This window comes from Micropterus dolomieu, linkage group LG18 (genome assembly GCF_021292245.1).
Source record: "Micropterus dolomieu isolate WLL.071019.BEF.003 ecotype Adirondacks linkage group LG18, ASM2129224v1, whole genome shotgun sequence".
NCBI classification, from domain to species: domain Eukaryota; kingdom Metazoa; phylum Chordata; class Actinopteri; order Centrarchiformes; family Centrarchidae; genus Micropterus; species Micropterus dolomieu.
In genome coordinates, this window is record NC_060167.1 from 35,850,830 (window position 1) to 35,872,949 (window position 22,120).

The 22,120-nt window shown below is 39.7% G+C and overlaps 1 protein-coding gene and 1 pseudogene across 1 annotated transcript in view; both read left to right on the forward strand.

The window, feature by feature from the left end:
- The window catches only part of mtmr14 (myotubularin related protein 14), a 30,567-nt gene extending 18,057 nt beyond the window's left edge, over window positions 1-12,510 (forward strand). Inside the window, exons 11-19 of the mRNA XM_046075191.1 lie at window positions 332-417; window positions 899-975; window positions 2,465-2,501; window positions 2,895-2,965; window positions 3,235-3,293; window positions 4,681-4,813; window positions 5,606-5,782; window positions 7,702-7,908; window positions 9,638-12,510. Of these exons, the coding sequence (XP_045931147.1) occupies window positions 332-417; window positions 899-975; window positions 2,465-2,501; window positions 2,895-2,965; window positions 3,235-3,293; window positions 4,681-4,813; window positions 5,606-5,782; window positions 7,702-7,908; window positions 9,638-9,818 (1,028 nt within the window). The 3' untranslated portion in view covers window positions 9,819-12,510. The remainder of the gene's footprint in view (window positions 1-331; window positions 418-898; window positions 976-2,464; window positions 2,502-2,894; window positions 2,966-3,234; window positions 3,294-4,680; window positions 4,814-5,605; window positions 5,783-7,701; window positions 7,909-9,637) is intronic.
- Window positions 12,511-15,332: 2,822 nt separating this feature from the next.
- Window positions 15,333-22,120, forward strand: part of LOC123987107 — a 185,103-nt pseudogene continuing 178,315 nt past the window's right edge.

The window sequence follows — 22,120 nt, forward strand, 5'->3', positions numbered from 1 at the left end:
ACAGCATCAGTTGCCGGAGTTACTGGTCTAGGGATTATCTGATCTCGCTCTCTGAAACGGAAAACTCAGAGTTTCCCTCATCTCAGGCTGAACATACTCAGAATTTTCACTAATCCCGCTTTCTGAAACGGGGCCCTGGTTACTCTGAGTTTACCCATATTTGTATTTGTAGGTCAGCGTGTACAGCCTTTATAAATCCTTTTGGATGTATTTGAATACATACTGTAAATGAATGCTTTTTTTCTGAAAGATTTTGTTTTTACTCCTGGTAGGTTATGAAGGGACACAGTGTTGCTGTTGGCTCTGTAGGTGATGTTGTGTGTTGTTTCAGATGAGAGTGGCCTCCTGGTGCACTGCATATCAGGCTGGGACCGGACGCCTCTCTTTGTGTCCCTCCTCAGGCTCTCTCTGTGGGCAGTAAGTTCTTACTGTTACTTCTTTTTCTGTCTTTTCATCTTCTTTATTCTCCCCTGGTGTCTCTCCACGTGACCCTTAGTCACCCGGCAGCTTATTTGGCCCCTGTAACATTCATTAGTGACTTTGGTAATCCCATGCTGAATCCATCTGCCTCGGCCCCAGCACCCCTCCTCATTCATACCTCTCCACATAAAACTAATTTACCATTTCAAACATGTACTCTAATTAGTCTGTGCTGTAGTGACTGCCTTTATTAAAAATTGAACCCTTATGTTTATAAATGTGTAATCTTTTTCTCAATACGTGGTTTATACTAGAAGCTTCTCATGAAACACATATGGAGTGCTTTTCAAACAGAATAAGAAACCCAGTTTATGTGTGCGGAGCTGCATGACATCTTGTGGATGATTGGCCCATGGTGTTTTATTTAACATGGGATGTTTGACTTGCTCTTGCTGATCTTGTCATATATTTTTCCCAGGACGGCGCGGTGCACGCCAGCCTGGAGCCGGCCGAGATCCTGTATCTGACCATCGCTTACGATTGGTTCCTCTTCGGGTAAAAATGATCATTTACATAATAATTTCATGAGTACACTCAGTCATAACTCATAGCGCATTAGGCAGCATAAATACTTTAGAGGTGCATTTACAAGTTCTGTGCGACATCTGGTTTGAGAGGCACCGTGTTTGTCTGCGACACATAATTGAAAAGTGACTGGTTAATGAAGCACCGGGAGCAGTGGGAGAGGGAGGCCAGGACAACACGAGACGGCTCTGGCTTTGCTCTTGACCACGTCTTTTATCCTCCCACTCACCACATTTTCTCTCTCTGTCACGCGCACACACTCTCTCTTGGGGTTCTCCTTCCATAATTACCAGCACAATCTCTCCAATTTGAGCCCATCAGGGGCAGTCTCGTAAAAAGCTCCTTCACTGCCAGCTAGCTCGTGTAATTATATATCAGCAGGCTTGCCCCAGCCCTCGGGATACTGGCCAAGGTGTGTTTGCGCGCGAAGGAGTTGGATAAAAGAGAGGGCTGCTGCACTTCACCTCATCACTCACAACTGAATCATATTTGGACTTCAGGTTATTTGTGGAGTAATCTATTGATTTCTGTACTCTTTCATAGCCATAAACATTGTGAGCAGCGTCACTGTTACAAAATCACTCTCAAGAGAGTAATGTAGATTCTGCACCAGAGCTTGTGCACTTTCTGAACTATTCATTTTTAAAGCAGTCTTGATATGTTAAAGGGAAATAGAACATAGAAAGCAAATAATGGTTTTAGAATATGCATAATGATTCCCAGTGAAGTCCTTGACTTATGCTTTGATCAGCTGAGTAAAAGGGCCAGGTAGCCCTAACTCCAAAAAAGCCTTTGTTCACTTAAATTAAGCAACAGTGATCAGTTTTCATGCATCTCTGTAAGACTTTCACAATACTTGCACTCATTCCATTTAGTATTAAAGAGGTGGTATTATGCTCATTTTAACGTTCAAAATCTTATTTAGGGGTTGTACCAGAACAGGTTTAGATGGTTTCATTTTTAAAAAACATCTTATTTTTGTCATACTGCACATTGCTGCAGCTTTATGTCCACTGACTGCCTGGAGGGTAGCTAGTGTTTGGAAGGGAGAGGAGAGGCAGCAGACGAACATCTTGTCACTGTGTGCTGCAGCTCAGTGTTTCTGAGGGCGTGTCGGACTAGCCGCTTGGCGAGCGTTGTGACACGCATTTTGCTGTGACGTCACAGGGATGAAAGGGAAAAGGCGGGACTACAAACGAGCTGTCAGGCAGTTCAGAGCAGAGTTTTCCGTGGGAGATGGGAACTCCCTTTGGGCTGGACTTTTTCAATGTGCAAACCTATTGCCTGCACAAAAATGATAATAACTCAATAAAGGAGAGGGGGGAAAAGGTAAAAAGCATAATACCATCTCTTTAATATAAAAACTGTTGAAACATGGGATTTTGTTGAGTAGTTGTTTCTACATAAATGAGTTGCAACGGGCATGTAATGCAGTACATTTTTCTGTTTCTATTTCCAGTCACATGCTGCCAGATCGACTCTCCAAAGGGGAGGAGGTCAGTTGAAAGTAGTTGTGTTTTTTTTGTTTTTTTTTTATGATTTAAAAAAAATATTGTCTAACATGTTCTTGTTGCTGACATGGTGTGTGTGTGTGTGTGTGTGTGTGTGTGTGATGTACTACTCTGTGTAACTTTGATTATGTGTGGATATTGTGTGGATATTTTAATTGTAATCTGCCAAGGGACAGCAGATAAAAAAATAGCTTAGCAAGTTAACTCTGGAACAATACATAAAAATTCTACATGACTCTTTTCTAAATAAAATAAAAAAAATAATGATGATGAAAATAATATAGCTCGGTTTAAACAAAAAACAACATTTTTTTTACTGGCCGGTTGTCTTGATCTAACAGTGACGTGTGTCTGATCAAAATGTTTTTTCTCCCTCAGATTTTCTTTTTTTGCTTCAATTTTTTGAAGCACATTGTCTCAGAGAAGTTCTCTGCTGTTAAGAAACAGAGGTATGTTTCTCCATTTATGTTCTTTCTTTCTTTCTTGCTTCCTTCCTTGTGAAGCTTTTCCTGTGATATATATATATATAAAATATTTGTTTATAAAGCTAGTTATCTGATGCTGATGGCGTATAGTAACACTCATAGATACAGTAAATAACTAACTCAGTGAATAACCAGCTTCTGAAGGCACATTTCAGCTGTGTGAAATTTCCAGTATCAAACCTTGTTTCATGTTCTTTCTGATGTTATGTCATCATCATTCTTGTTTCTTTCAGAAGGAAGAACTCCCACTTCAAAGACAGTGATTTCACTGTGGAAGAACTCTGCCAACTAAGTAAGTCAGTGTGTCTTATACATTGATCCTGCCACACAGGCCTGGATATAGGGCAGCATGGATGTTGGCTTATTTAACTCTCAGATGAATTTTATTTAGTGTACTTTTAGTAGTGTTTGTACATTTGTTCTGTTAACTATCAGTTGGTGGCTCTGTACAGAAAGCTAAACCTGGGGTTTTTGTTGTCAAAGCTTTGTTGTAAAACAGTCAAGTTTTATTCCAGTCAGAAAAAACTCCACTTTCTATAGGAAAAACACTTTTTAAAACGTCTTTTTATGGTTTCTGAAAGTTTCTTTTGTGTAATGAGCTAGTTTGCAATGCTACACTGATTTTAAAGAACTATGCACAATTAATAAGGGTAAATACATGTAAGGATGTAGCCTAAATATGGGACTACAGGTATTTTTTTGGTTTATTCTCAAAAAAACATTCAGTGAATTTGAATGGAAAACATGAAGTCAGGATGCTTCATGGAACTGGGTACTAGTGGCCAGGTAGCATCATAGCAGCAACTGTCTAGCAATTAGAACATTTTCCTTTTGAGCACCTGTACTCTACACGCAACCTGTGTAGGAAAAGCATTAAATGTGTCATTAGTTTATCTCAGACCAACTTTGTTTGGTGACGTAGTTGTAGCAGCATTGGGAGCTCCTGCCACTTGCCTCTGGACTGATGCAATGAGGAATAACAAAGGTTCTGAGTGCTCCGAGCACAGACGGCGTCGGGGCTGAGACAAAGCAATGAGACTCTGGGTGATAACACGGCGCTTTCATCTCTTTGTAAAATTGCAAGGCTTAAATCGAAAACATCTTGCATCACAAACCTTTTGTCTGCAGACTTCAGTAGAGCCTTGAATTCGCATCAGTACACTGCTTTATGGCATTCAGTATTCCATGTTGGATTGAGGGTCGAGGTTTGTCTACCTGTTGTGTCGAATAGTGAAACTATTTTTTAAATGTGTTTTGCGTAGCTTAAATTTCTAAATGTTTTAAGTTTTTGTAATTTATAGACACTGCTGGCATAAAACTGCACAGAAGTGCTGAGTATAGATCTTCTTGACAGCGGACGTCTTTGACATTGTAACAGGAAAAGTATAGGTGAAATTAAAAACAATCAATAGCTCACGTACATTAAGTGTCCCAATACGGTATTTTTGTGATATTAGCACAGAAAAAAACTACAGCTCCCATGGGAAAAACTACAAGCGCAGCAGCATGGGAACTTAGATCATAGTGACTTGGTTTCATATCTATAAATGCTCTCTTCAAAAGTAATTATTTTTAGCTGTAATCTCTGTAGTCTAGAAAAGTTCCAGTTTCATTTCAGCTCTCTGTACACCTGAGTTAAGAACCTGAACCTAACAGCCCTGATGTGTGTTTGCTTTCAGAGTCGAGAGAACGCGGCAGTGTGACCAGTCTGAGCAGCGAGTTTTCCCTCATCACTGAGGAGGCGGGCGGTGCCTCCAGCCTCACACACGACACTGTGGACCTGTTCTCCAGCCAACCCCAGGCCTCTAGCTGGTCAGTATCACACATGCAGGCTCACAAAATTCATTTCTTTTAAAATATTTTTTAATTTTAGATTTTTTGTTAAGTTATTAGATTATGTAACAAGGATTAGACCTCGTCCCTTTTTGACATATTGGCCGTGTTTGGCTGTAGTATGCCAATGTTCTGGTCGTGTGGGCTTTTGCTAATGGGTATGTCTGGGCTACTTGGGTGTCTTATACCAGACCGTGATTTAATATTTGGGACAGTCTTTTTGTGTGGGGTGGATCAGTTTCTTTCTAAATAAAATGTCTCAACTCTGCAGATATTACTCAAGGGAACAACCCACAATGCTTTGCATACATTGACATGTGTGATGACAGTGGATTTCCACATCAGAAACAGAATAATAAACAAAAAAGGGAAGGAGTGTGCAAGTACAAATTCTTCAGGGAGCAAATAAACTACAGTTCATATAACTACATGCAGAAGTGCTCACAGCACTCAGATACAGAGATCCCGAGTCTCAGTTGTGAGGTTAACGGTAGAAATACGGTCAAAAATTAACCAGGAATGTGCGCTCATGCTTGCTTCACTTACACGTACTTCACATTCCGACATAGGGTGTTGCCAGATGAGATTCTATTGCATTGTAGCAAAACGAGCCAGGTAAAATAAAATTAAAACACAGAGCTCATACAGAGCCACGCTGTGGTCTCATTAAAATGTTAATGCAGCTCTAATGGTCATCTTAACAGGACCTTAGCCAGAATTTGACTGACTACAATCCTTCTCTGAATGTTGATGTACTGTTTCTCTCCTCAGGAGGAAAGCTGCCACCTCCTCTCCCCAAATGGTTATTTGGAATAAACAAAACCCTCTGGACGAGCACCTCTCCCATCCACTCAACGAGGCCAGGTCTTCCAGCTCGTCCTCCTCCAACCAATCAGAACACGGCACCACGCGCACAGGCAGCAGCCCATTGGCTGTCCCTGGGAGAAGGTGAGTGAGATGATACGACTCCATCAGCTGTCAGCCAGTCCAAGTTTGCATGGCCTCATTATTTTTATACACACACTTAACTTCAGTAATGTAAATTTTGGATGATCACCAGAGGCACAGTGCTTTAGCTCTGGGCAGGTTGACTCTCATACATCTCGTACATCAACAGAGCCTGTGGCCTAAAACGGCAGCTTATGCATAGGCAATGAGAAAGACTCTTCCTCTGGTGCTCAGCTTCGACACTGAATATGAAACAATAATTTTGCCGTGTTCACATTATGTGTATATGAATTATCCCAGCAATTACTGAAATAAAATGAAAACCATCTTACATTATTAGAACACACTTTAGGACTAATAAACCGGGACTGTGCTGTCGTTGCGCTTGTCCAAACACATCCACACAGGTATTGCCACTTCAGTTAACAAAAACGTACCTCTTAATCAGTATTTTAGATTATGTGGATTTTGGTGACCTGACTCTTTTTCCGTTGTTGCTGTTTTTTGTTATTTAATATTACTTTTTCCATCAATTAGCTGGGTTGCAGGAGCTATTTTTTGCCTGTCCCTCTTAGGAAAATGTACCTTCAGGTTGCTGTGTTTATTTCAGTTAGTGGGTAAAGAAGAGATCTCTACTCCAATCAATATTGGAGGAGATAACTAGTAAAAATATATGTTCACACAGCTCACTCAAACATGGTCAGCTAAAAATTCCCCAGGTTACCAAAATATCACTGGCTGGGTTCAGTACCTAAAGAGTTGATTTTTATGCATGATGCCAATAATCAAGAAACAACATGTAAACCTGTGCAAGTTGGCATATCAAGAAACAGAAGATGTCTTAAAGGCTGGCGGACACATATGTGGAAAGACCAAGAACAATGACTTGGTGTTAGGGTATTGGGGTTGTATGTAACCACACATCCCAACTGGCTGGGCAATAAAACAGTAATGATAATTATCGCAATATAATTTCCCTCAATATCAATATAATAAATGTTAAATATATCGTCAATAAATATTTGGTTTAATTCATTTGAATCACAGACAAATTAGCCTTAAATTTTAGAGATTTAAAGAATATTTATTTTGTTGAGGAAAAGGGACTGAAAAAAGATTTACTAATCAAATTTGTTGAAAAAGATTTTATCTTAATAGTTTTGAATGTTCTACCTCAGATTTGCTGTTTGGCATCAAGTGTTTGTCACAGTCTGACCATAAAGAAAAGTTTAACCACATGATTAACCATCTGGTTTCTTCAGTTTTTACTCAGGAGCAAAAATCAGCCTTTAAACTTGAAAGGAATAATGATTTGACATTTTACTGTGATAATTATCGATATCAAATGATATGAAATGTTTTTATCGTGGTAACATTTTTGGCCATATCGCCCAGCCCTAAGCCCATCTCAATCTTTTTTTGTTTGTGATTAGGTGTGTGACGAGAATGCAGGAAATTAAGTCTTAATGCTCAGAATTTTCATCTCGTCTCAATCTTGTGAACCCAATATTGTGTCTTGTCTCGTGAACTAATTGTCTCGTCACGCCCCTATTTGTGGTCATTTAAAACCAGCTAAATATGAGAGAGTTGAGATTTCCAGAACCTACAACAGGTCACAGTTGTTGGCGGTCATAACATCCATTTTTGTCTGGCTTAGCTAATGAAATCAGCAATCACTTCTGAAGGTGGAGCGACAGCTCTGCTTATTATCTGTTAATTGTAGTCTATTAGCTAAGCCTTAGAGATGATAGTATTTCGTTATGCAGTGAGGAAGACCTGTGAATACCCGGATGCTCGGTAACAATCTAGACAAAATTAAAGGGAGATTCAGTCCTATCTGTTCTGCTTGTTCTTTCTTTCTTTGTCATTTTGTCTTTAGTTCTTTGACATCCTCACTCTCTTTTATATGGCTTTCTCAGGTTAGCAGCAGACTACACTCGGTCAGGTTCCTCCCTCTCTACAGAGTACGGGAGTTGGCAGATAGTTTCAGGTTGTGGCAGCATCCATGACCATGCTCACTTTCCTCCGCCCCTGGCTTCAGTCTCCTCCACCACATCTGCTGCTGCTGCTCCCTATGATTCCCCCCTGCCCTTCAGTTTTCAGGATGAAGGACCCAGTGGAAGAATGTAAGTAACACTGTACAACCCTTCCACCATTTTCCCTCTTGTCAGGCTTTCTGTTGGAACTCTGTTAAATAAAACATTAGTTGCAGTCCTGTATGTTACTGATGGTTCAGTGGGTAAGTTTTGGGGATAACCAAAGTCCTTATAGGCAAGTCATGCCACTTGGCAGCCATCTTGGCAACGCCTCCGGGCAGCTATTTCGGACTAACAAAACCAGGCTCCTTTCTGAATGAATGGGGAGAGAGCCAGAACTGCACTTTTACAGGTCACCTAGACATAAAAATTACATGAATAGAATCAGCAGTTAAATCTTATAAAAATCTCTTAGAAAGTTTGACAACTTTGCCACAAAATAAGGTTTTAAAAGCACTTTTCCCGACCGGTTATACTTGAACGCATACGCAGTAGAAGTAAGTTTGCCATTGGAAGATTGGTTTGCTTTCAGCTAGCACATACTGAAACCACTTTGTCAACTGTTTTACACATATTATAGAAGAAAAGTTTAGTATTCAATTTATTTTGACAGCAATCACTCAAATTCTTAAGATTTCGTGGCTGTATGGTCTGAGTCATATAATCTGTTTCTGATGACAAAAGGTGTTTAAATTGTAAAACACAGAATTCAGAAAAATTTTAACAGAAAACACAGAATCTGGCTCTATTCATGGTCTCAACGCCCAATATCTGAATAAAGCATAACTATAGCAAGCTCCCTCAGGAAGTAGTAACTTTAGCAATAAAAATATGGAAGAGGAACGGAGAAGGTGACAAAACTAAACAGACAAATATTTGTGCGTTGCGTTGATGATGACAACACATATCCGTAACTTGCCGCTCCGCGACAGTAGTAGTTTTGGATATTGAAATTACTATTTTATACTTGTCTGAAAACAGAAAAAATGTATAAATGACGACAACAACAACATCAGGATTGCATGTTTACCATAATTTTTATTCTGTGTTACACTGATGGCACTTACATGTGTGCAGTATTAGCATGTATGTTTGCCTATAAATAACAAAATATTGCAGTACAAAAATGCCAAAGAGATGTTTGAGGTAACTTAGAAACAGTGTTTGTCCAACAGAGAGCATTGACAAGATACTTCTTCAGCTGTATAATGTCCTGCTCAGACTATACTTGGTCTGTAATCTTCAAAAAACAAAACAAATGGAAGACCAACGTGTTCATGTAAAACATTTATTGGTCAGGAGATGGGGTTTACTGTCACAGAATCTAAAGACTCTGCTCTCGATCCCCCCACTGAACCAAGGAATAGATGAGGAGGGAGAATCAAGGGAGATTAATTTTCCACTGGGTTCTCCCTCTGACTCATCCTCCTACTCTCTGCTCCCAGCAGGGGGACATTTTAATTTCTGCTTGATCTGACTGCCAAACTGAGTGTGTCCCGCCAGCATCACTTGCAGTTGGAAAAGGCAAATAACATCTATTCATCTTTATTCGGAGGAACTGGGAAGAAGGGAGAGAAGCAGAGAGATGGTGATGATGAGTCTGTGATGCTTAATTCACGAGTACATTGTGGCCCAAGTGGGGTTGATCCAAGCTGCCTCTGCCTGCGTCATTCTGTTCTTCTTCTCTTCTGATTTCTTGGCTGATTTCTTTTTACAGCACTTTTAAAATAGGATTTCCCTCCCTAACCTTTTTCTTCCTGCCCGCTCATCTTGATCCCTCTTGTTTCCTGTCCTTCCCTCCTTCCTCTCTCCTCTCCAGGTGTCCCTTCCCCTCTGAGCGTCAGGCCCGTCTGGAGGCGGTGCGGGAAGTCTTCCTGGCAGCCTACAGCTCCACTGTGGGCCTCAAGTCCTCGGCGCCCAGCCCCTCTGGCGCCATCACTGGCCTGCTGGAACAGTTCGCCCGCGGAGTCGGCCTCCGGGGCACCAACGCCATCGTCTGAACCCTGCCAATGTGACTTCAGACACTCCTTCTGCTTCCATCCATCCACAGTCGATTCAACATGTCTGGACTCAGTATAATGAAGTGCCAAACATCTCTGTTCAGTTCAGGGTGAAGCATTAATGTTTTTTTTTCTTGAATTTGTTCCTTACATGTCCGACTTTGGGGGGGGGGTTGTGCTGCTTCAACTTTTCTCTGGACTTTTAATCATCCATGTTGAGTTAATCTGTCACATTCAGGGAGGGTAAATGGTTTCAGCCACAGTATCAAAAAGGGATAGTGAAATGTAAATGGCTGAGAACATGGGGTCTGTACTGTTACAGGAAGAATATAAAGAATCCTTCCCTCTTCTGTTCTTCCTTAACTTGTTCATAGTTAAAAAATCCCTAAGGAGTCCTTGCAGTGACCATCCCATGTACAGGAAGAGATGTGTTTTTAGTTCTCTAGTTCTGTGATGCTATTTTTAACTGATCCGGGCAGAGGAAAGTTCTTTTGTTCAGGCAGATAAATACAGCACTTACTGTGTTCTGACAGACATGGCACCAAGCTTTTTTCGGTTTCTTATTTGGCACAGCAAGTTGAAGTCAGAATATTTAAGTAGTTTTAGAGCTTGCTTTGAGGTCTGGACTTAAAGGATAAGGACAAATGTTCAAGTCTGTCTTAATACAATGTTCACATGCCATATGTACGTTAAAAGACCTCCTGCTGTAAGGGAAACCCTATGGTCCTGGAGATGAAGCGACAAACATATCTAAGCTATTTTTTTCACCTCGCCAGTCTGATGTCTCCATATCCTCTACTTGTGTCCATATCCAGACATTTCTTCTTCAGTAGCACTGACATGCTAGCACAAGAGGCACTGAGCATTGTGGTAGCAAATCTATGAACCGAATGCCTTTTCTTTCTTGCCGGACTTCAGTGAAGCGAGGTCCATGTGATTCCTGCCTGTGCTGAGATTTCCGCCCAGCTACAACTGTTTCTCAAAAACATGTTCGCCTACTTTCAGGTCACATTTGGACAGACCTTTCTACCTGGGCTACTCTTGCCTAGATTTACACTTTTAAGTAATTTTCTTGGGAGAATTCTGTTGGAAGTTTTATTTGAAACTAGTCTGTGTTACCAAACGGTTTTCATGGCTGCTGTACCTCAGGACCTTTTGTTGTGCCTTTTTTTTCTCTTTTTTTTTTTTTTTTTTTTTAATCTTCAGTAACACTGGATCAGATCTCTACTTCTTCTGGTCTAGTTTCAGGTGCATTTCTGTTTCTTAAATGGTTTTAAGAGCTTGGTGTTTGCAGCTGTTTGTTAATGAAGTATTTGACTGTGCAGATCATAAGCAGTGTTAGCTTTGCAATAAAGCTTTTGGGGTTTCCCAAGTCGGAATTTAGTTAAATACATTTATTCATTTTCTTTCCAAAAGTGAGATGAAAAGAATGGCACCAATATCACGTCTCTGTGTTACAGAGCTAGAGCTGGGGCTTGTTTAGCCTAGATTATCAAAGACACAGAAAGAAAGAGCTATCTTAGCTTTGTTTAAAGTTTAAAAACATGCATACTAACACTATTAACATGTGGACATACACAAACAGAAATGTAAAAAATGTCAGTTTGACAGGGCATGGTGTAATCTTTTCTTGACCAGTTTATCTGTTAGCCCAGTAGCAGCATTTCTGGCTCTATATATTTCTGTTTAAGTATGGGTTAAACAAACAAGATATGTGTTAGTCTGTCAGTATCAGAGCTGTTAGCTGTATTTTTTCCGATTTGACATTGTTTCCCTCTGTTTCTAGTCTTTATACTAAGCTAGGCTAACCACGACCTGACTCCAGCTTTGTATCGATTTTCACATCTCACTGTCAGAAAGAATTTGAATAAGCACATTTCCCAAAATATTCAACTGTGCTTCTACCTGGCAGAATTTGGGGTTCTGCTAGATTCTAAGCCAAATTCTGTATTTTTATTTTTTTTTGCTGTTGTTTTTTTGTACTACAAAAACACATTTGCTGAGCTACCTTTTAATCTGCGTGAGTTTTCATCCCTTTTTTCTTGATGCATTAATGAATTTGTTAGTATAAGGTTCACATGTATGATCGCATGTATTAGTTCTCTGCATGGGCAGTGGTTTAATTTTGTACCCCTGACAGTAGAAACATCTGTCTGGCTTTATTTGAGACAGAGTCAGACTTTCAGGCATGGCCTCACCTCCCTGTCAGTTCCCGGTTTATTTTTTGGATACCTTTCCTGAAAGAGTTCTAATTCAGCCAGGGTTTCCTATCATTTGTTTTTATTTTCTGCTGTCGGCCTGTAGCTGTTAAGCAGCCAATCACAGGACAATGGCAAAATCACTGTCATTTTGAAATTGCTGAAAATAGTAATTGTAAGAAAATTTCTCATCCTGTTACTTCAAATGCTCCCCAAATAATTTTCTCACTCAGTGTGTCACTTTTTACTCACTGGTTTTGCATGACATCCTCCAAGCTGATCTCAGTTGCAGCATATTATGGTTTTACTTGTTTTACAAATTAATTTTAGTTCAGAATGTCTTATTAAAATGCTGCGTTGATGTTCTCTGAGTTTTCTTTGTACAGTTGATGCATTTTTAGTAACTTTTTGTTAATTTTTGGCTGGCTACAATGAAAGGGGAACTGAGCAGCAGGTGGGAATTGTGAATAAATTTTTTTGACTTGCTTCTTTCATTCTTGTTCAGTGAACTCGCTTTAGCAGATAATCTCAGTAGCTTTATAAGTGTGCTTTTGATTTATTCATTATTATCCAGGGTGAGATGTATTAACTATTTACACTACATAATAATCTTCCCTTAGCTTCTGAGCTGATAAGTGGTCTTTCTTAACACAGATAAGACCTGAGTAACATTTGCCAAATGTAATGGGATTGCATAAAGCAGTTATATAACTGGATGTTTCAAATTCCCTGATCAAATTCAAAGTTAAGCTGTGTTAAATGAATTCAGTTCTATTTTATTTATATAGTGCCAATTCATAACAAGTTATTTCATTGCATTTTTCCTATAGAGCAGATCTATAGACCATACTCAATAATTCACACCATGCACTTGGCACCAGCATTCTTGATCAGCTGGAGAGTCTTAAGGGACTAATTCAGAAAAATCAGTAATCCAGCCTAGAAGTAACACAGGCATGGAGTAGTTTATCTGCATCATTTTGAGAGGATAGTCCTGGTTTTTGCAATATTACATGGGTGAAAAATTTTGTTCCTTGAAGTTTGTTTTACGTGGGAGTTAAAGGACATATCCTGATCAAAATTAACTCAGATATTCCTTACAGTGGTGCTGGAGGCCAGGGCGATGCCATCTAGATTAACTATATCTTTAGATAAGGCATCACGGAGTTGTTTGGGGCCAAGAACAATAACTTTGGTTTTATCGGAGTTTAACATTAGAAAATGACATGTCATCCTTCATGTCCTGAAGATGCGCTTGAAGTTTAGCAAACTAATTAAATTCATCTGGCTTGATAGAAAAAATTGAGTATCATCTGCATAACAATGAAAGTTTTTGGAGTGTTTCCTGATAATATTGCCTAAATGAAGCATAGTTAAGGAGAATGGGATTGGTCTAATCACAGAACCTTGTGGAACTCTATGACAAACTCGACATGCATGGAGGATTCTTGTTAACATGTACAAAATGAGATCTATCTGATAAACCAGCTTAGAGTGGTGCCTTTAATTCCAATTATATGTTCCTGCCTCTGTAATAGGATGTGATGGTCATTGGTGTCAAATGCAGCACTAAGATCTAACAACACAAGTACAGAGACAAGTCCTTTGTGTGATGCAATTAGATGCAGTTCGTTTTACAGCTGCTTCTGAGTTTGAAGATAAGTCAGTACCAACTGATGGCAGGAGATGATGAATTCAGTCTCTAATAATTACAATTTTATCATTAAAGAAGTTCATGAAGTTGTCACTACTGGGGGTGTTAATAATACATTGCTCAATAGAGCTGTGACTCTCCGTCAGCCAATCTACAGTGCTGAAAAGGAACCAGTGGTGGTTCTAATTTTCCTCTATTAATGGCCAATAGGCTATTCTAATTTAACAGGACAATATGATGCTGCGTTCTGTGATAAAATTCTCTCTTAGCCTATATACATTTTCCCGATACCTCAGAGGTTTGAACACTAAAATGTTTCAGTGGTTAATGAATTAGTCATTCATAAAATATTTGTCCTATAAATCGACTGTTGATAGGCACAAAGTATTCTTGTTGTTTATGGAATGTGATGTGCTTGGAAATGTAGGAGGGGTGATTAATGCCACAAAGCAGAGGCATGACGGCTTCCCACTGCACTTCCTGCTACCTCACATTCTCTTCCTTCGCATGCTTCCTTCTCCTTTTCCCTCTTTATTTTATCTATCCACTTTTCTTCTTCTCTATTTGCATATTCCTCTTTCCTCTTTCATAGTCTTTGTACAGCTTATTTTCTCTTTTTCTTGCTTTTGCCTTTTCCATCTCTTGGTTCCCATCCCAAGTTTTTGCTCATCAGATTCTGTGGTCTACCTTTTCTTCTGCTTCATTTGATATGTCTGCTTCTCCTCCCATTCCTATTTTAGCTTCTAGCATTTTGTCACCCTTTTTGTCATTTCCTAGCACAAATATGCCATCTTGTCAGATGAATTAATTAAATAACTTTGATGTCAGTAAGAAAGCTTGTTGCACAGAAAAAAGTATCCCCTCAGGGAAATTTTAATAGATAAAACCCGACTAGAATACTTTTTAATTTAAATTCATATTTTACTGTGGGGCAAGAATAGCCATCACTGACAACTAAAAGTAACTTTCTAGAAATAAACAAACAAAAAAAAGTCATATCTAGTCATATCACTTAGCAAAACTTTGTTGCGGTAATGCATTTGAGACTGTTTATTGACTTGAGAATTCAGTGCTGTAGGCTACGTTGTAATTCTCATGTTTAATTTTTTCTATTGTAGAGCCCTTAAGGACATGTTTTGATGCGGGGCTGTATTAATGTAAAAGGTCAGGTCAAAACAAAATAGTGAAAAACAACGACATTGGAACAACATGTTAAGCAGGTCCCTTAAAGCCTCTTATACCTGCTGTTGCCTCTCCTTTACCTGCTCCTCTGTGGCACTAGTCACCCCCCATACACAGATCACAAGTTGCGTCCAGACACAGCAGAAGAACTTGTGGAGGTCTCTGCCACCACCTGGCGATGGATGGAGAGAAATAAGGAGCAGAGGAGCTTCTGGATCCGAGTCTGTGCTCCGATGTATCTCTCTCTCCCCCCTCTCACCATGAATGAAAACATCATCCTCAGGTATGCCTCCTAACCCTCAACTGCGCTCCAGCGACCGGCAGCAGCAACAACTACTACAACCAGAGCCGGCCGATACATTCTCTGTCTCATAATCTCGGATGAATGGAACAAACACATTATAGCCACAGGAAAATCAGTGCTCTAATTTAACTGACAACTTCAAGGATTCAAAAGAAGTGATTAAAGAAACCTCAGCCATGGCGACAATAGGGGATTTTGACCCACTCAACTCCACCGTACCTGCGACAAAAATTGAAATCACAGTTTCCTGCAGGTAAGCACCGCAAACATGTTAACCCAGTACTCACTTGTCGTTCATCGTTTTGCATTCACATATTTGCTCATTTTTAGGTGCTAAGTATTTAAGTACATTTTCTCGTCGTGATTTTTGAAGGGTTTCTGATCTGCTTCTGCTAGTTTCGTGCCATTTTCTGATCATCTTTGACTTTTACTCATGTTAATCAGTAGGCTACTGTGTGTCTTTAACGTGCATGGAGTAACTATTTTTTCCTAAGGGGGAATTTGCATGTGCTGTGGGTGTAGAAGTGCGTGGGGTGCGGTAACCAACAGTACCAGGATTTATTCTGAGTGCCTTGGAGAGCTCCGGAAAGCGCAACTCTGAGATCACATGAATGCGTGGATATTAAATATGCCAACTGACAACACATAAAATAGAGAGAGACAGCACTGATTCTGTTTTGAACAACGGGTATTTTAATAAGGCCTGAAGAGGAAGAGAAAATAACAGATAGAAATTATCAAACAATAATATAACTAATTTTATCAGCAGAATCTAATATTAGACATAACACTTTAAAAAAATTGCTATAAATCAGAAGTAGGCTATAAGACAAATATGCAGGTTTAATAAAAATAATTGTAAAAGATAATGAAACATTTATTTTGAAATCTGGTAAAGTTTATGTGTCTCAAAAGTCAAAGAATGCAGCAAAGGGATTAGAAGGACACAAAAGAAAAAGAAAAAGGAAGGTATGCTGGCAGCTGATGGTAGACAGCAGGCTGTACTGTATGAACGTCTCTGTCGAGGTGTCAGATGAGGCATTAGCCTATTCCCTAATATAAAGGCTGATGGACACAGACCTGTTATAACACTTACTTAGATTAAGTATGTTTTCAGGATTGCACTCGAGTAATTCCCCCATAACAGACTTGGATATCATTTGTACTTAAAATCTAAACACTGCAGGCCAGAGCTTTTTGGGGGTTCCAAACCACATTTTATTTTGTGAGTTATTTGGGTTATTACCACATGCACATGAAATACAACAAAGATTCATCCCTGTGAACAAATACAGCCAGTCAAACTAACCATCCCTTTCTCACCTCGCCAGGATTTGGTGAACCCAATATTTTATCCTTTTGCTTTTGTTAAGGAGCATGAAGAGCAAAACGTCATCATCACTGTGTGCACCTAGTGACTCCCTTGCTGTCCAGTTCCGTGAAACGAAAATGAAAGAAATCTGGAGAGGTGTAACAATTTGTCCCAGACTCCATGTGGATTGTTCCTGTACAAAATCTTTTTTATGTTTTATGATTTTTTATGTTTTATGATTTCAATTTGTACCCAATGTGAATCATATTTTTATATTTACATTGGTTCAAATGGTAATGTAAAAAGCACAAGATAACTTTAGTAGTGACAAACCCACAGAATTATCATGTGACTGCAGTATTGCTGTGAGTGGTTTTATGGTCAGTCTCACTGTCCATAAGGAGGTAAAGGACCTCCAATAAACCCGTTGTACACATCTGTCCAGCACCAAACAACAGACCCAGTTAGGATTTATCTGTTCACTCGCTGGTGAACATAGGGGGGCATTAAGCAGCTAAAGAGTCAGATATTTCCCACAGAAGATGGTGGAGAGTAAAGCAGAGCTAAAAGGAGAGTAGAGATTTGTTGGCTGTACAAATGCACAACTCCAAATGAACACTATTTTTACTGTGTCTACTGGACACAACAAGTTCATCATACTTCACAGCTTGTTTTGCACACAAATTAATAAATACAGCTTTAATTGTATATTTTGATAAAGTTAATGGCCAATGCGTCCACTCAGACTGAAGCATTTCCACATCCTGGGTCATGTCTATATGCTAATAGAGCCTGAAGCTGCTCATTGTGACAAGCTGTTCCTGGTCCTCAGTGTCTCTGGGCCCTACCAGTCCGGAGGGGTTAGAGAGGGGCTGTTTCAGTTCCCTGACACTGACAGAATGGGGTTGGCTCAGTGGGCCCCAGATGGATCCTCACTGCAGATCAACCGGACATCAGCTGTGAATACAGGAGAAGTAGGGGGGGGTCAGGAGTCTGGGGTTTTGAAGGCTGACTCTTTTTTTTGGAGAAAAAATTGAAGAAAACTTTAGCTGTCGATATTTTTGTCAGGAAGTGGTCGAGAGAGCGAAAAGGACAGTGAATATTTAATGTTAATGTTGCAGCATATCTGCTGGATGTGTAATATAAAATGTTTAACTCATTATCAACTTTGTAGGTTAATATGTTATTCCACTGCCCTCCACTGGCCAAAAACAAAACAAAACAGACAAACAAAATCAAGAAATCAATAAATGCAGATCTAACGTTTCAGTTTGAATGATGTGCCACATTTGTGATTATAGCTGGTAATGGAAAGTACATTTTTATTATACAGGTCCCAGTTTTTTTCAAAATGATACATACGTAGATCTTTTTCATGGCAGACATTTTGAATTGTCACAGGTGAAAGGACTGGGGGCAGCAAACACTCTTTTATTGTCCACTTTGTGCATGCATTATTTCCTGTGAATACCTTCTGTGTGTTGAATCCCACTAGGGGAAAGCTGTCATACTGATATGATGAAAATGAAATAAAGGATTATAATTTTAAATAAGCAAATTTAACAACTGTCATTCCTCCCATTCATTCATGAGGTCTGGCTTTCCTTTCCTGTCCCAATCCTGACAACACAAGGTCCTCTTGTCTCAGGGGACCAATGGGATTCCTGATGAAACTGTTACCCTCTACTTATTAAAAGTCCTGTCTAGCAAATTGTGGAATTCTTTCTCAGACTGTAAGCTTTCTGTATATATATATATAAAAAAATGAATATGCAGTGAATATGACATATAACTAGACATAGAGTTCTCTAATGGCATTGGCAATGATTCAAGATGACATGCATCACCAGCTGAGCCTGTTACATGAAACAAACATCTCCGCTGACAGAAATAGTCTTGAAATTGGATTCTAACTCTGATGCTGTGCTGTTGCGTTCTTGTTATTCCGTCTGATCTGAACAACTGCTGAACTCTGAACTCGATCCTCTCAGATGTGTTTTGACAGAGACTTGACATCTGGATGATTTGAAAGTTTTTCATGTAGCCACACTCTCATTATTCCGTAAACGTTGGTGTATTATCAGGGGAGGTTATCTGGAGGTAAATATGTGACTTTATTTCTAAAAGGCTCTCTTGCTCTTTACTTTTACTTTACATTTAAGATCTTGAAGTAAGTCTGCTTGTTTTGTAATATGAGGAGGATTTGGCTGAGACAAAAAGAAATCGGTCTGTCTCTACACACTCAATGTCCCAGTTGATCTATTCTCTCTCATCTCTTTTTTTCCCATCCTAAACAGCTCAGATGTTGTGCTGTAGCTCAAATCCACTGCAGGTGGTAATGAGGTGGATTGCTTTCCCCATTCAGGTTCAGATACGTGACACAAAGGTTTCTGTTCAAATGTATAAGACATGAGTGGAAAAAGGAAACGAGAATCAGGTGAGAGGCGGGAAGATTCATGTTCCTGCGCAGGATGATTATATTAATGTCAAGAAAGACAGGCAGCTGCAACTGACCACTCTGATCTGCTTAAAGGTTTTGTACATGACGGCTGTTGGAACATGTCACATTGGGCCAAGAAACAAAAGGAGAGCCATCATTGTGCAACACAGCTAGATAACTACAAAGTACATGTAGAGGAAAGCCTGCAAAGATGCACAGCAATATTTTTAGAATTAGGGATACAATTTCTCTTTTAGTTTTTCCTCATTATTCTGATGTTTTGTTTTGTTTTTGTGAAAAAATCAAACAATCCTGATGAAAATCTGTGCCTTTTGTTAAAAGAACACTAGTAACACCTTTTTTTCTTTATGGTTGGGTCTTTCTGGTGGAGCAGAGGCAGATAGCAGTGGGTGGTGGTAATACAGTGACGCTCCTTCTACACTGCAGTAAATAAAAGCACAGCGCATGAGCGCAGGTCCCCCAGTCTCATAGTTTAATCAGATGTTTCCATCAGTCTTTATTTAATCTGCTCTTAGTCAATACTTTGACTGTTCCCGTACTCTAATTTTGTGCCATCCAATTGATCTTAAAACCCAACCCTGTCCTCTAAAAATGACCATTATATACGACTAATTTGTTTTCCTAATTATGTTGTAATGAGAAACACAATTGCTGTCTGGATGGTGGACTACACAGGCTACGTCTTGTTTTTTGTGAGGGAAGCGCTGCATTTATGGCTCATGGAGGTGGTCAAGGTGGACGTACAAAGTGCATGGAATCTCGTCTGTGGTTAGGTTTATGCAACTGAAGCTAAGGTTTAGTTATGGTTAGGGGAAGATTGTGCTTTTAGATCACATGTTAAAAAAGTCACCATGTCCCGTCTCGTACTTCATGTCACTGTCAATATTTTCTGTATTAAACCACACAACGATTTTTCCCTAACCTTAACCCAGAGCTGCCAGTGCCTAAACATATCCATCAAAAAGTTTAATGCTTTGAGTCGCTGTTGTATTTTATTTTGAGAATAGACAATGTAGAAATTGAAAAAATGAAACAAATAATTTCTGACATGTCAGTGTCAACATTTTGTGACTGGTCAGATACAACACTTCCACATAACATTGATAGAAAATGTGAGCTGGACATCAATTAAGACAGCTCTCATGCCTATCAGCTAAATGCCTTCATCAGAGCTCTATGATGAAATAGGCAATGTGACGATGTGCTTTCTCTCAACTTAACAGGCTTGTTGCTGTGCTCCAAAGCAGTCAAACTGTGCATTTGGCCATGAAAATAGATCACTGATTACAGAAAATCATTCTGCTGTGTAAATACACAAATCTGATTTGATAATTTGTCAATAGAAATATGGATGCTGGCTTTACAAATGATTTGGCTGCAGTGTAAGCATGACATATTTGTGTGTGTAAACAGCACTGTCAGATAATGTGTCAGTGTGTATGTGGGTGAGACAGGCAGTCACATAGTGTTTTTCTTCTGTCTTATATAAGTGGCAGCCTGCCTGCCTGCCGCCACCCAAAAGCTGCTCCTCTAGATCCTATTAGACAAGCTGAGCGTGGAAGTCACCCTGCAGTCTGCAATGATTACGGCTGGCACAGGATTGTTTAAATGAGACAGCAGGAAATAAATGACCTCCCCTCTCATGCAAACAAAGCACCTCTTAACCCCTATAGTCCAATAGGAGTTTAGACAAAGCGCTTTATAGAGATGCTTATATGATTATATTCATTACAGTAAATGAATCAAGTTAGACTGGCAAAATTGAATAATGAATTCTAAAGTAGTGTATTGTAGACTTTTAATTTAAATGTACTGCTATATACACAAAAGTGCAATAACGTGATTTGCAAACACTTTAAACAAATACTGTGCTTTTTACCAGCAGTATTCTCTTTACACAGCAGCAATAAAATAGCCTATTACCTAAATCTATACCTATAACCTAAACATTAATGTAATCAAATCAAATATTAAACCAAAGCTATTTGCCACTGCCAGGGTGTTACCTTTTATCTAGCTTGTTAAAACAAGTTACCATCAGAGTCCAGTTTTCTTGTTCGTTTTTTCTGAACAGGTATCAGCAGAAACATTTTTCTTCTATCAGAGAGCAGCAGAAACAGTCTATAGCCTTGTTTCCATCAACATTTTTAATGCACATTTTGAAGTCTCGCATTAGAAAAGGTTGATTGAAACGGCAAAATTCGAAAAACAAATCATTAATTTCACAAAAATGTTTCTACGCTTGCTTGAGGTGGTTTTTAGTTAGTTAAGCCTTTAAATTCCCATAGGAACATAGCTCTTCCATCCTCTCCGGTCTTGCGCCCTCCTCTCCAGATGTTGCCACGTCAGCCCTTCTTTCTTCATCTCCTGTTCTGTGGTTCTTCTCCAGGTGGTTCTCGGTCTGCCTCTCTTCCTCCTGCCCTGTGGGTTCCATGTCAGTGCCTGTTTAGTGATTGATTTCTTTCTCCTGAGTGTGTGCCCTGTCCACTTCCATTTCCTCCTCTGAGTTTGCATTTCTATTGGGTCTTTTTTGGTGAGTTCCCACATGTTGGCGTTAGAGATGGTGTTGGGCCAGTATATTCCTAGAAGGCGTCTGAGGCACTGGTTGGTGAAGGTCTGCAGCCTATTAAGTATGGTGGTGGTAATTCTCCAGGTTTCAGAGCCATAAAGCAGAGTGGTTTTTACGTTTGGGTTGAAGATTTGCAGTTTGGTGTTGAGTGACAGGTTTTTTGCCTTCCAAATATTGTTTAGCATGTTGAATGTTGTCCTTGCTTTTCCGATCCTGGCTTGGACATCGTCCTCTGTGCCACCATCCCTTGAGATGATGTTACCGAGGCATGTGAAGCTGTTTACTTTTTGTTTACTATTTTGACCCATGGTTATGGATGTGCTGTTCTTGCTGTTGATACGCAAGGTGGTTGAGGTAGTTTTTGCCTTTGTTGAAAAAGAGTAAATGTGCTAAATGGGGGATGGAAACACTTTTTCCGAATAAGTTCTGACGTAGCGAACTTGTAACTCACGTCTGATCAGCTGTTTCTGCTGTCGGCGTCTTGCTCGGTTGTGCAGAGTTCTGCACGCCTGCCGAGAATTTCCTGCACCTCGCCGCTGGTAACGCTCATTTGTGCTGAGAAAAGAGGTGGATGCAAATCTCAGCAGGTAGCCTTCATCATCTGTTCTGCCGAATTATGCAT